The 12240-nt window shown below is 39.0% G+C and overlaps 1 protein-coding gene across 2 annotated transcripts in view; it reads right to left on the reverse strand.

The window, feature by feature from the left end:
- The window catches only part of Polr3D (RNA polymerase III subunit C53), a 96991-nt gene that overhangs the window by 32652 nt on the left and 52099 nt on the right, over positions 1-12240 (reverse strand). For both annotated transcript variants that reach the window (XM_070100182.1, XM_070100183.1), the window contains exon 6: positions 9895-9977. In XM_070100182.1, the coding sequence (XP_069956283.1) occupies positions 9895-9977 (83 nt within the window). The remainder of the gene's footprint in view (positions 1-9894; positions 9978-12240) is intronic.

Genomic DNA, 12240 nt, shown 5'->3' on the forward strand with positions numbered 1-12240 from the left:
TGTGACTATGAAATTAGAGTTGCTAATGAATCAAAGACTAATCCAAAGGGGGTTTTCAAGTGTATAGGATGAAGGTGAAGGAAAAAGTAGGACCTCTGAAAATTTTGAATGGACAGCTGACGGATAACGAACTGGAAATGTGTTTCTTATTTAATGACTATATTTTGTCAGTTTTTACACAGGAAGATGTAAATGAGATTCCAGTAATTAACAATTATATAGTTCCTGATGAATTTAAATTAACTAGTATTACTGTCACGAGGGACATAGTTATTAAACAGGTAGACAAACTGAAGCAAAATAAGTCCCCGGGACCCGATAAGCTGTTTTCCAGGGTACTTAAGGACTGCAAGATGGAGCTTAGTTGGCCATTAATGAGTGTGTTTAATGCATCCATCCTTACCAGTGTTGTGCCAGAGTTGTGGAAGATGGCTAATGTGGTTCCTATATTCAAATCAGGGGATAAGTCCACTCCTTCAAATTACCATCCAATAAGCCTGACATCTATAGTGGGCAAGTTATTAGAATCAATTATAGCTGACATTATTAGAAGTCACCTTGAAGAGCATAACTTGATAAATGAATCTCAGAATGGATTCATGAGAAGTCGTTCCTGCCTGACAAATTTACTGACGTTCTTCAATAGAACATTTGAGGCAGTTGACAGTGATAAAGAATATTGATATTGTTTATTTGGATTTTAGTAAAGCCTTCGATAGAGTACCTCACAAGAGACTTAAGAAAAGTGGCAGCTCATGGTATAGGAGGTAAAGTTCTAGCATGGATAGAGGCATGGCTTACCAATAGAAAGCAGAGAGTTACCATTAATGGGGTGAAATCTGAATGGGGATTAGTCACTAGTGGTGTTCCACAAGGATCAGTTTTAGGCCCTCTCTTGTTCATAATTTACATTAATGACTTTGATGAAGGGATTATGAGTGACGTGAGTAAATTTGCTGATGATACAAAGATAGGCCATATAATTCATTCTGAGGAGGATAGCAATGAACTCCAGAAGGATTTGGACAAATTAATGTCTTGGTCTGAAAAATGGCAGATGAAGTTCAATGTGGATAAGTTTAAGGTACTAGTCCTTGGTAATGAAAATAACCCTCGAAGCTATAATCTAGGCGAAGTAGAGCCTGATTATACAGAATGTGAAAAAGACTTGGGAGTCATGATAAGCAGAAATCTAAAGCCAAGACAGCAGTGCCTTAGTGTGCACAACAAAGCTAACAGATTACTTGGATTTATCTCAAGAAGTATAAGTAACAGTAGTCCAAAAGTTATTTTATAGCTCTATACAGCACTAGTGAGGCCTCATTTAGATTATGCTGCTCAGTTTTGGCCCCCTTACTACAGGATGGATATAGACTCATTGGAGAACATACAGAGAAGAATGACTAAAATGATTTACTGTGTAAGGAATCTCCCATATGAAGACAGACTTAAAGCCTTAAATCTCCACTCTCTGGAGAGACGTGGAATGACGGGAGATATCACTGAAGTGTGTAAGTGGATGACGGGCATAAACAAAGGAGATATTATTAAAGTACTGAGGGTGTCGAACCAGGTAAAAACCAGAAATAATGGATTTAAGTTGGATAAAGTTAGATTTAGAAAGGACATAGGTAAGTACTGGTTTTCTAACAGAGTTGTAGATGTGTGGAACAATCTTCCCAGTAGGGTGACAGAGGCTAGGACCTTGGGTAGCTTTAAGAAGAGATTGGACAAATATATGAGTGGGAGGGGCTGGGTTTGATTGGTGTCATTGGGTACGGGAGTTATTTCTTGGGTAGCTTTAGGTAGAGGTTGTTTTGATAAGGACCTGCCTTGCATGGGCCAGTAGGCCTTCTGCAGTGTTCCTCCATTCTCATGTTCTTACTTCCCCACACACCAGCCAGGGTACTTCCCCACACACCAGCCAGGGTACTTCCCCACATACCAGACAAAGTACTTTCCCACACACATGATTTGATTTGAGTGGGACTTGTGTATGAGTAAATAGAATTATCAAAGCTTATTGCTTGGGAAGCATTGAAAAGTGGGTTGGGCAAATATGATTCTGTTAGTGGGATGGTTTGTGAAGGACCTGCCTAGTATGGGCCAACAGGCCTGCTGCAGTGTTCCTGCTTTCTTATGTTCTTATGTACACCAGCTGAGGAAATTGCTTCAGAGGAGGAGAAAGAGAGAGGAAAGAAGGTGCCTTCTTTAAAGATTAAGGGCATCTGTGCAAAGTGGAGTGAGGTGCATACATTTGTGGAGAAAAATCATCCTAACCCTTCCTCCCATCTTCCATACACCAACAAGAGTCTTCAATAAAGGTAAGTGTGATATTGTTTTATACTCGATTTCTCATTCTTTTCTGTACGTAAATCTATATTTAATCTATAAAAAATTATTTTTGTTAATACTTTTGGATGTCTGGAACAGATTAATTTGATTTACATTATTTCTTATGGGAAAAAATGAATTCGGAAATCGTTAGATTCGGGTTTAATCACTCTCTCTGGAAAGGATTAATTATGATAACCTGGGGTCCACCATATATCTAATTTTAAGTGAAACAAAGGTCCAGTGTCATCAGGCCGATTTCCCTTAACCTTTCTTTGTAAGACATTCCCCTCGGCTCTGGAACTAGCCTTGTTGCAAACCTTTGTACCTTCTTTAATTTCTTGTATGTGCTTGACCAGGTGTGGGTTCCAAACTGGTGCTGCATACTCCAGTATGGGCCTGACGTACACGGTGTACAGTCTTTTGAACGATTCCTTACCGAAGTATTGGAATGCTATTCTCAGGTTTGCCAGGCACCCATATGCTGCAGCAGTTATCTGGTTGATGTGTGCCTGAGATGTGCTCAGTTTTATACTCGCCCCAAGATCCTTTTCCTTGAGTGAGGTTTGCAGTGTCTGGCCACCTAGCCTAAAGTCTGTCTGCAGTCTTCTTGCCCTTCCCCAATCTTCATGACTTTGCATTTGGCAGGGTTAAATTCAAGAAGCCAGTTGCTGGACCAAGCTTCCAGCCTGTCCAGGTCTCTTTGTAGTCCTGCCAGATTCTAATCCGATTTAATTCTCCTCATCAACTTCACATCATCTGCAAACAGGGACACTTCCGAGTCTATCCCTTCCATCATGTCATTTACATATACATGTACAGTGGACCCCTGGTTATCGGCCGGTTTGGTTATTGGCGGGTTTTTCGGCGCCCGGTTATCGGCCGTTTGCTCGGTTATCAGCCATTTTGGACACATCCATCCGCCGGCTGGGGCAGCTTGAGCTTCAGTTTTGCTTTGTCTCTCAGTGGCTGAGGAAGCTTCTGCTAATACATCCAAACATTTTGCTTGTTTACCATTGTTTTTAGTGGTTTTTCTTGCAGTGCAACTGTGAAATAAGTAAAGATGGCTCCAAAGAAAGTTCCTAGTAAAGTTCCTGTGGTAAAGAACATGAGAAACACCATGGAATTTAAGCATGAAGTGATAGAAAAGTTTGAGAGTGGTATGAAGGTGATGGAACTTGCCAGGATGTACAGCAAGAATAAATCAACAATTACATCCATCCTGACAAAGAAAGAACAAATCAAAGATGCTAATGTTGCAAAAGGAGTAACTTTTCTAACTAAACAAAGGCCACCAATAATGGAAGAGATGGAAAAGTTATTATTATTGTGGATTAAGGAAAAAGAATTTGTGGGAGACACTGTGGAGTTGATCATTTGTGAGAAGGCAAAGCAGTTGCATAAGGATCTTGCAAAGAAAAAGCCCAGAGCAAGTGCTGCAGCTTGTGAACATAGAACCAGTAAAGAATGGTTTGATAGATTTAAGAAGTGTAGTGGCATACACAGTGTTGTAAGGCATGGTGAGGCTGCAAGTTCTGACAAATGTGCAGCTGAAAAGTATGTTCATGAATTCCAGGACTATGTAAAGACTGAAGGATTCAAACCCCAACAAGTGTTCATTTGTTACGAAACAGGCCTGTTTTGGAAGAAAATGCCAAACAGGACCTACATTACCCAGGAGGAAAAGGCACTGCCAGGACACAAGCCTATGAAAGACAGGCTTACTCTTTTGTTGTGTGGTAATGCTAGAGGGGATTTCAAAGTGAAGCCTTTACTCATGTATCACTCAGAAAATCCCAGTGTGATGTGGAAAGCTAATCATAAGGCATGAGTCACAAGGCAAATTTTCAAAGAGTGGGTTAATGATGTGTTTGGCCCAAGTGTGAAAAAATACTTCATGGAAAAGAAATTGCCACTCAAGTGCCTTCTGGTACTGGACAATGCTCCTGCACATCCTCCAGACTTGCAAGACCAAGTGTTTAGGGAGTAATTTCATCACAGTGAAGTTCTTGCCTCCTAACACCACTCCTCTCCTCCAGCCCATGGACCAGCAGATCATTTCTAACTTCAAAAAAATCTACACAAAAGCAGTGTTTCAAAAGTGCTTTGAAATGACCTCGGACACTCAGTTGACCCTAAGAGAGTTCTGAAGGAATCACTTCACTATCATCCATTGTATAAGCCTTATAGGTAAAGCTTGGGAGGGAGTGATTTCCAGGACTTAACTCTGCTTGGAGAAAACTGTGACCAGATTGTGTCTGAAAGAGAGATTTTGAAGAGTTTGAGGCTGACCCTGACGCTGCCAACCCTGTGGACTCTATTGTGGCACTGGGGAAGTCCCTGGGGTTGGAGGTGAGTGGTGAGGATGTGGAAGAGTTGGAGGACCACAAGGAAGAGCTAACCACTGAAGAACTGCAAGAGCTTCATCTTGAACAGCAACAGACTGCAGCTGAGAAACTTGCTTCAGAGGAGGAAGAGGGAGTGAAGGAGGTGCCTTCTTCAGAGATTAAAGAGGTGTGTGCAATGTGGACTAGGGTGCAAGCTTTTGTAGAGAACCACCACCCTGACAAAGCTGAAATAAGCCATATCTGCAACATGTTTAGTGACAAAACCCTGTCCCACTTCAAGGAAATCTTAGAGATGCCAGAAACAGAGCACTTATTTTGTCCAGTGACTCTCAAGCTGGTCCTAGTGGCAATAAAAGACAGAGAAGGGAAGTAACCCCAGAGAAGGCTTTGCTACCTAAAGTCTTTATGGAGGGGGATTCCCCTTCCAAACACTAACTTCTCCCTCTTTCCTCTGCCCTATCTTCCAGAAGCCAGCATTAGCCTTCAATAAAGGTATGTAATACTTACATAATTGTTAAAAAAAATTATTTTTTTGTGAATATTTTTGTTTGGAATGGATTAATTGTATTTCCATTAATTCTTATGGGAAATATTAATTCGGTTATCGGCCTACCTTCTGGAACAGATTACGGCCGATAACTGGGGGTCCACTGTACCAAAAAATAGCACTAGTCCTAGGACTGATCCCTGTGGAACCCCACTCTGACACCTTGTCACGTACCATGATCCATTGCAGTGCCTTTCCTGTTATGCGTGCTTGATCCTCTAGCTTTTGTACTAATCTGTTGTGAGGAACTGTGTCAAAGGCCTTTTGCAGTCCAAGAAAATGCAATCTACCCACCCCTTTCTCTCGTGTCGTACTTCCATTACCATGTCATAAAACTCCAGTAGGTCTGTGACACAGGATTTCCCTTCCCTGAAATCATACTGGTTGTCATTTATAAGCTTGTTCCTTCCTAGGTGCTCAACCACTCTCCTCCTGATAATCTTCTCCCTGACCTTGTATGCTATACATGTCAGTGACACTGGTCTGTAGTTTAATGCCTCATGTCTGTCTCCCTTCTTAAAAATTGAGACTACATTTGCCATCTTCCATACCTCAGGTAGTTGCCCAGTTTCAACAGATGTGTTAAAGATTGTTGTTAAGTGGCACACACACACCATCTCTGCTCCCTCTCTAAGGACCCACAGAGAGATGTTGTCCAGTCCCACTGCCTTTGAGGCATCAAGTTCACTAAGCAGCTTCGTCACCTCCTCCTTGGCTGTGTGCATTTCATCCAGCACTTGTTCGTATAGCCCTTGTTGGTGTACCCCCCTATTCTGACTTCCAGAGTCCTCTCTGTCTCCACTGTAAATACTTCTTTAACCCTTTCAGGGTCCGTCCCGTAGATCTACGGCTTTACGTTCAGGGTCCAAACCGTAGATCTACATCATGAGCTCAGCTCACTCTGATAAACTGTGAGTGGTACATTTGGGCCTAGATATGAGAGAATACATCTATGTGGTATGTGTGCACCACATAAAACAGATCCTGCAGCACACTGTGTATAAGGGAAAAAAAACTGAAATCATGATTTTTCGATTAAAACAGCAACTTTGCAGTGTTTTTTCGTATGTTTTTTATAGTTGTATTTGCGATTTCTTGGTCTCATTTGATAGAATGGAAGACATATTACAGAAATAGAGATGATTTTGATTGGTTTTAGCACTGGAAATGGCTTGAAACTGAGCTCCAAGTAGCAGAAATGTTAAATTTTTGCCGATATTCAAGAGTAAACAAACGACCTCACACGTCTAATACACACCAGCTGGTGGGTCTAATATGCATTCACAAATATGGTGATGATATTTATACAATTATTACAGTATTGCATAACAGTAAATCTTCTATTTTTTGGTGTGAATAAAAATTCATTATTTGAATAAAAAATCAAAATGAAATTTATTTGTAAAGCCTCAACACGTAACTAATGAGCAGAGGAAATGTTAGTTTAGTTCCAGGAATACCTACATTGTTTATTCTGGACCCTATTTTGAAATTGGAATATTTTGAACTTTGTGTTAAATTGGCCAAATTAACAATTTCTGATCACTTTAATTTGTAGATGGAACAGTTGACTTGGCGAATTCTTGTGCTCAATCGATAGAATAGAAGTAATACTAGTGAAATAGCTAAGAATTTGGTCGACTGGAATAATATAATTGGCCTAAAATGGGAGTCAAAGTCGGCAAAATCGCCGATTTGTAAATATCACTGACACATCAAAATTCGCGAGAGCATAATTTCGTCAATTTTCGATCAAATTTTGTACTTTTTGTTTTATTACCTTCACAAAAAGATTCTCTACCATTTCATAAGAAAAAATAAATTTTTTTTTTTTTGAAAATTCTTGGACACTGGGGCACCACTTCAGATTTGGGCCTTGGACCCTGAAAGGGTTAAATCTCATGTTGAGAATGTGTGTGTACAAATTACTATAGTCCTTCTAGACCTAAGTTTGCCCAAAATGCTCTGCATAACTATGGGGCTTTCCATGTTTGTGATGTAATACCATTCACTTTTGTACAATGTATCATGTGGAATAATCTTTTTTTTTATTCTCTGAATGACTAATAAAGTTTGTAATTAGATGTGTTGTCACCTTTTTCAAAGATTTTTATGATGTATGATGTCAGAGCTACTCGTCTGCAGGTTTTGGCTAGTGCTCTACCACCTTCTTTATGCAAAGGAGCAATGTCTGCACTCTTTATGGCCTCTGGAATTTCACCTTTATCTGAACTCTTCCTCCAAAAGAATACCAAGTGCTTCATAAATATAGAATTCCACAAATAATGTCCACGTCTCCATGGGGAAATAGAACAGAATTCTTCCTCTGTAAGCCATTCGTGTCATAAGAAGCGACTAAAATGCCAGGAGCAAGGGGTTAGTAACCCCTTCTCCTGTGTGTATTATTAAATGTAAACTGAGAAATTTTCGACTTTCCTTTTGGGCCACCCCGCCTTGTTGGGATACGGTTGGTGTGTTGAAAGAAGAAAGAAGGTCCACATATTTCTTTTTCGAATTCTTCAAGATCTGTACTTACATTTACTGACTTGTGTGGCCTACAGTGGTAATGAAATTTTTTTTAGTATTCTCCACCTTGCACTTGTTTAATGGACTGCTGAATATTGATTCACACTGATATTTTAGAATTTCACTCATTTCTTTTTCAACCTCAGTGTGTGAATCTCCTATGATTAATTTCACAATTCTACATACAGCTTTTGATGCATATTTTGCATATGTGTAGAAATATTTGGAGTTTCTAGCAATATCCTTGGCATCTTTTTGGTCCCTTTGCAATTCTCCATCTCATACGAGAGCTTAAGAGTTTGTCCTAACTCGGGAATCTGTCAGAGAAGGTTATCTTTCCTTTGATGTAACATTCACATTTTTAACCCTTTCAGGGTTGAGACCCTCGATCCTGAACACGCTTTTAAAATAAAAAAAAAAATTACTTTTTCTTATGAAATGATAGAGAATCTTTTCCCGATGGTAATGACACCAAAAGTATGAAATTTGATGAAAAACTTATGGAATTATGCTCTTGCGAAGTCAGAGGTCTCAACGATATTTACGCATCAGAGATTTTGACACTTTGAGCCCTATTTTTGGCCAATTCCAATGTTCCAGTTGACTAAAATCATAGCTATTTTGCTAGAACTCCATTGTTCTATCGAATGAGTACAAAAAACTGCCCATTTACTGATTTCAACTACCCAATGAAGTGATCAAAAATTGGCAATTTGGCCAATTTCACACAAATTTCAAAAGATGCCAGTTTCAAAATAGGGCCCAGAATAAACAAGACAGACATTCCTGGCACTAAAATAACATTTCCTCTGTTCATAAGTCATGTCTCCAGGCCCCTCTTATATTACTCTTGCTTTCCATTTTGAATTTTTATTCTCGCAAAAAATAGAAGATTTACTATTATGCAGACTACTGTATCATTGTAAAAATGGTATAAATAATATCAACACACTTCTGAAAGAATATTAGACTCACCAGTTGACGTGTATTGGACGTGTGGTGCGATTTGTTTACTGTTAAACATTGGCAAAAATCCTCTAATTTGAGCTCAATTTTAAGGTACTTTTCATCATGAAAACAATCAAAATCATCTCTATTTCTGTAATATATCTTCCATTCTATCAAATGAGACCAAGAAAACGAGAATACAACCATAAATACCATTCGAAAATATACTGCAAAGTCATTGTTTAAAACCAAAAACATGGTCGGAGCTTTTTTTTTCTCATTATGCACTGTGTGTCGCAGGATTTTTTTAATACTGCGCACACTGACCACACAGATCCATTCTTTCATATGTAGGCCTACCAGCTTTCTCCCGCTCGATTTGAAGGCATTAGAATTTACGCATACAAGTATGGCACTGACTCTGGCTCTCAAGCTATACAAGTACGGCACCGACCCTGAAAGGGTTAAGCAGTTTGGAAGCTCCTTTTCTGCATCTATATATTGTTTTACAATTTTTGTACATTTGACTTTTTTTGTGGCTTTCTCAGCAGTGCATATGTTCTCACAGATATTGTATGCTCCTGTATTTAGCTTTTTCAGGCACTGTTTTCCTGGGTATGTCTGATAGTTGTTTTTATATTTTTTCCCAATCAATTCTCTTACAAAGTTAAATTTACTGAACATCTTACACTACCCACTCTCTCATCACCCACTCTCTTCCTCTAATTTTAAGTGAAAAGCAGCAGTACTAAATATAAAATACTGGATAAAAAATTTTTGGAAAAAATTAACTGAAATTACATAGGTACTATTACGGCTCAGGAATGTATTAATTTATTTTACATTATTTCTTATGGGGAAACAGGTTCCAAGTACTGAACAACTGACTTGTGCTGAATTTTCAGTAGTTTGTAATTCTGCATGTATGTAAATTCCTCAACTAAACTGAATCAATAAAAAATGTAAAAAAATATATAGCAAGTAAAAGAAGAAAAACTCAACAATTTCTAGAGGATCTATCAAACTTTTTCATAGATGTCATTTTATTTACTTCTCTGAGGCTATGGGTCCTCATCATTCATACCAGAGGTGGAAAAATATAGAAAGAGAGTAAATAAACTTCACAATATTGCTGATTTTTGTCTAGAATTTTTAATTTACAAAAAAACTATTTAACAAAATGCAACCTACCTTTGTTTTTTCTAGAGCCAAATCTTGTATAGAAGTGTCTACATTATCTATGTTATCACTCGAGTCAACTGGTTCACTTTTTACTGTCAAGAAAGAAAAATCAACAAAAATTAAAAGGACTGATAATAGAAGATATCTCTCATTACTTGCTATCAATGTGGTGTAAGTAAATGCAGCAAACTTTGATAACAATACTAATGAAAGAAAACAAAGCTATAATACAGTAGCCATCATGCAATATGCATCATCAATAGGTTATGAACCGTAAATTAAATGATTGAAGAATACATGTTCTAATTATCATAATATGTAGTCCAACATACACTGAAATTTTTTTTTTTTTTATTTCTTTGCAAAGGTTACAATGTGTGTTTACATTTCATAATCTGATCAGTACAAAGAAAGCCACTATCATGCCTGGGCATTGCAGTCGGACTTAACTGCATTTCATGGTTTATCAGACATTTTTCTATTCCATAAAATGTCTCCATAAACTACCCTTTATCCTATAAACTGAAGGTCAGTGACGGGAGCTATAAGTTTGGGGTGTGGGGTGGGCTGTAGCTCTCCCAGTTACGTCCGATGCCGAGCCATTGAAACTAAAACATATCTTATAAGCCGCAAAATACGGTAATACTTAAAGAGTATGTAGGAAAGAGGGAAATTATTTCCCAGTAAAAGAAGGCCTTAGACAAGGATGTGTGATGTCACCGTGGTTGTTTAATATATTTATAGATGGGGTTGTAAGAGAAGTAAATGCGAGGGTCTTGGCAAAAGGCATGGAGTTAAAAGATAAAGAATCACACATAAAGTGGGAGTTGTCACAGTTGCTCTTTGCTGATGACACTGTGCTCTTGGGAGATTCTGAAGAGAAGTTGCAGAGATTGGTGGATGAATTTGGTAGGGTGTGCAAAAGAAGAAAATTAAAAGTGAATACAGGAAAGAGTAAGGTTATGAGGATAACAAAAAGATTAGGTGATGAAAGATTGGATATCAGATTGGAGGGAGAGAGTATGGAGGAGGTGAATGTATTCAGATATTTGGGAGTGGACGTGTCAGCGGATGGGTCTATGAAAGATGAGGTGAATCATAGAATTGATGAGGGGAAAAGGGTGAGTGGTGCACTTAGAAGTCTGTGGAGACAAAGAACTTTGTCCTTGGAGGCAAAGAGGGGAATGTATGAGAGTATAGTTTTACCAACGCTCTTATATGGGTGTGAAGCATGGGTGATGAATGTTGCAGCGAGGAGAAGGCTGGAGGCAGTGGAGATGTCATGTCTGAGGGCAATGTGTGGTGTGAATATAATGCCGAGAATTCGTAGTTTGGAAGTTAGGAGGAGGTGCGGGATTGCCAAAACTGTTGTCCAGAGGGCTGAGGAAGGGTTGTTGAGGTGGTTCGGACATGTAGACAGAATGGAGCGAAACAGAGTGACTTCAAGAGTGTATCAGTCTGTAGTGAAAGGAAGGCGGGGTAGGGATCGGCCTAGGAAAGGTTGGAGGGAGGGGGTAAAGGAGGTTTTGTGTGCGAGGGGCTTGGACTTCCAGCAGGCATGTGTGAGCGTGTTTGATAGGAGTGAATGGAGACAAATGGTTTTTAATACTTGACGTGCTGTTGGAGTGTGAGCAAAGTAACATTTATGAAGGGGTTCAGAGAAACCGGCAGGCTGGACTTGAGTCCTGGAGATGGGAAGTACAGTGCCTGCACTCTGAAGGAGGGGTGTTAATGTTGCAGTTTAAAAACTGTAGTGTAAAGCACCCTTCTGGCAAGACAGTGATGGAGTGAATGATGGTGAAAGTTCTTCTTCTTCGGGCCACCCTGCCTTGGTGGGAATCGGCCAGTGTGATAATAATGTGATAATACTTAAAGATTACTTAAGTCTAGACAGGTAATGAGTCAAAAATTTCAAATACTCAATATTTTACTCTATTATTAATATGAGGTAGTACAATTTATAATACAAACATACATTTTTAGGTTTGTAATAATGGTTTAATAGATAAAGGGAGAGTTGCTTCGAATTTGGTTAGAGATTAGCATAGTGTGGGTATGGTTATTACTGAGAGACGAGATGATTTTTAAGTATAGTCCTCTTGCTGGTTCGGGCAAAGAGTTTCAGATCTTCGGGTCCTTTATGTGCACTGCATTGTTGCATGTGAGACAGACACGCAAAACACGAGGAACAAAACTGTTTTGTGCCTCATGTTATGTCTGTGTGTTCTGTTGTAGCTGTTTAGAAATTTGAGCGGAGGGTTTATATTGGAGTTTAATCTTCTGTACATATACCTCTCCTCACTTAATGACGAATTCATTGTTAAGCAAGAGCATACTATAATGGTAGTGGGTTTG

This window comes from Cherax quadricarinatus, chromosome 71 (genome assembly GCF_038502225.1).
Source record: "Cherax quadricarinatus isolate ZL_2023a chromosome 71, ASM3850222v1, whole genome shotgun sequence".
Lineage (NCBI taxonomy): Eukaryota > Metazoa > Arthropoda > Malacostraca > Decapoda > Parastacidae > Cherax > Cherax quadricarinatus.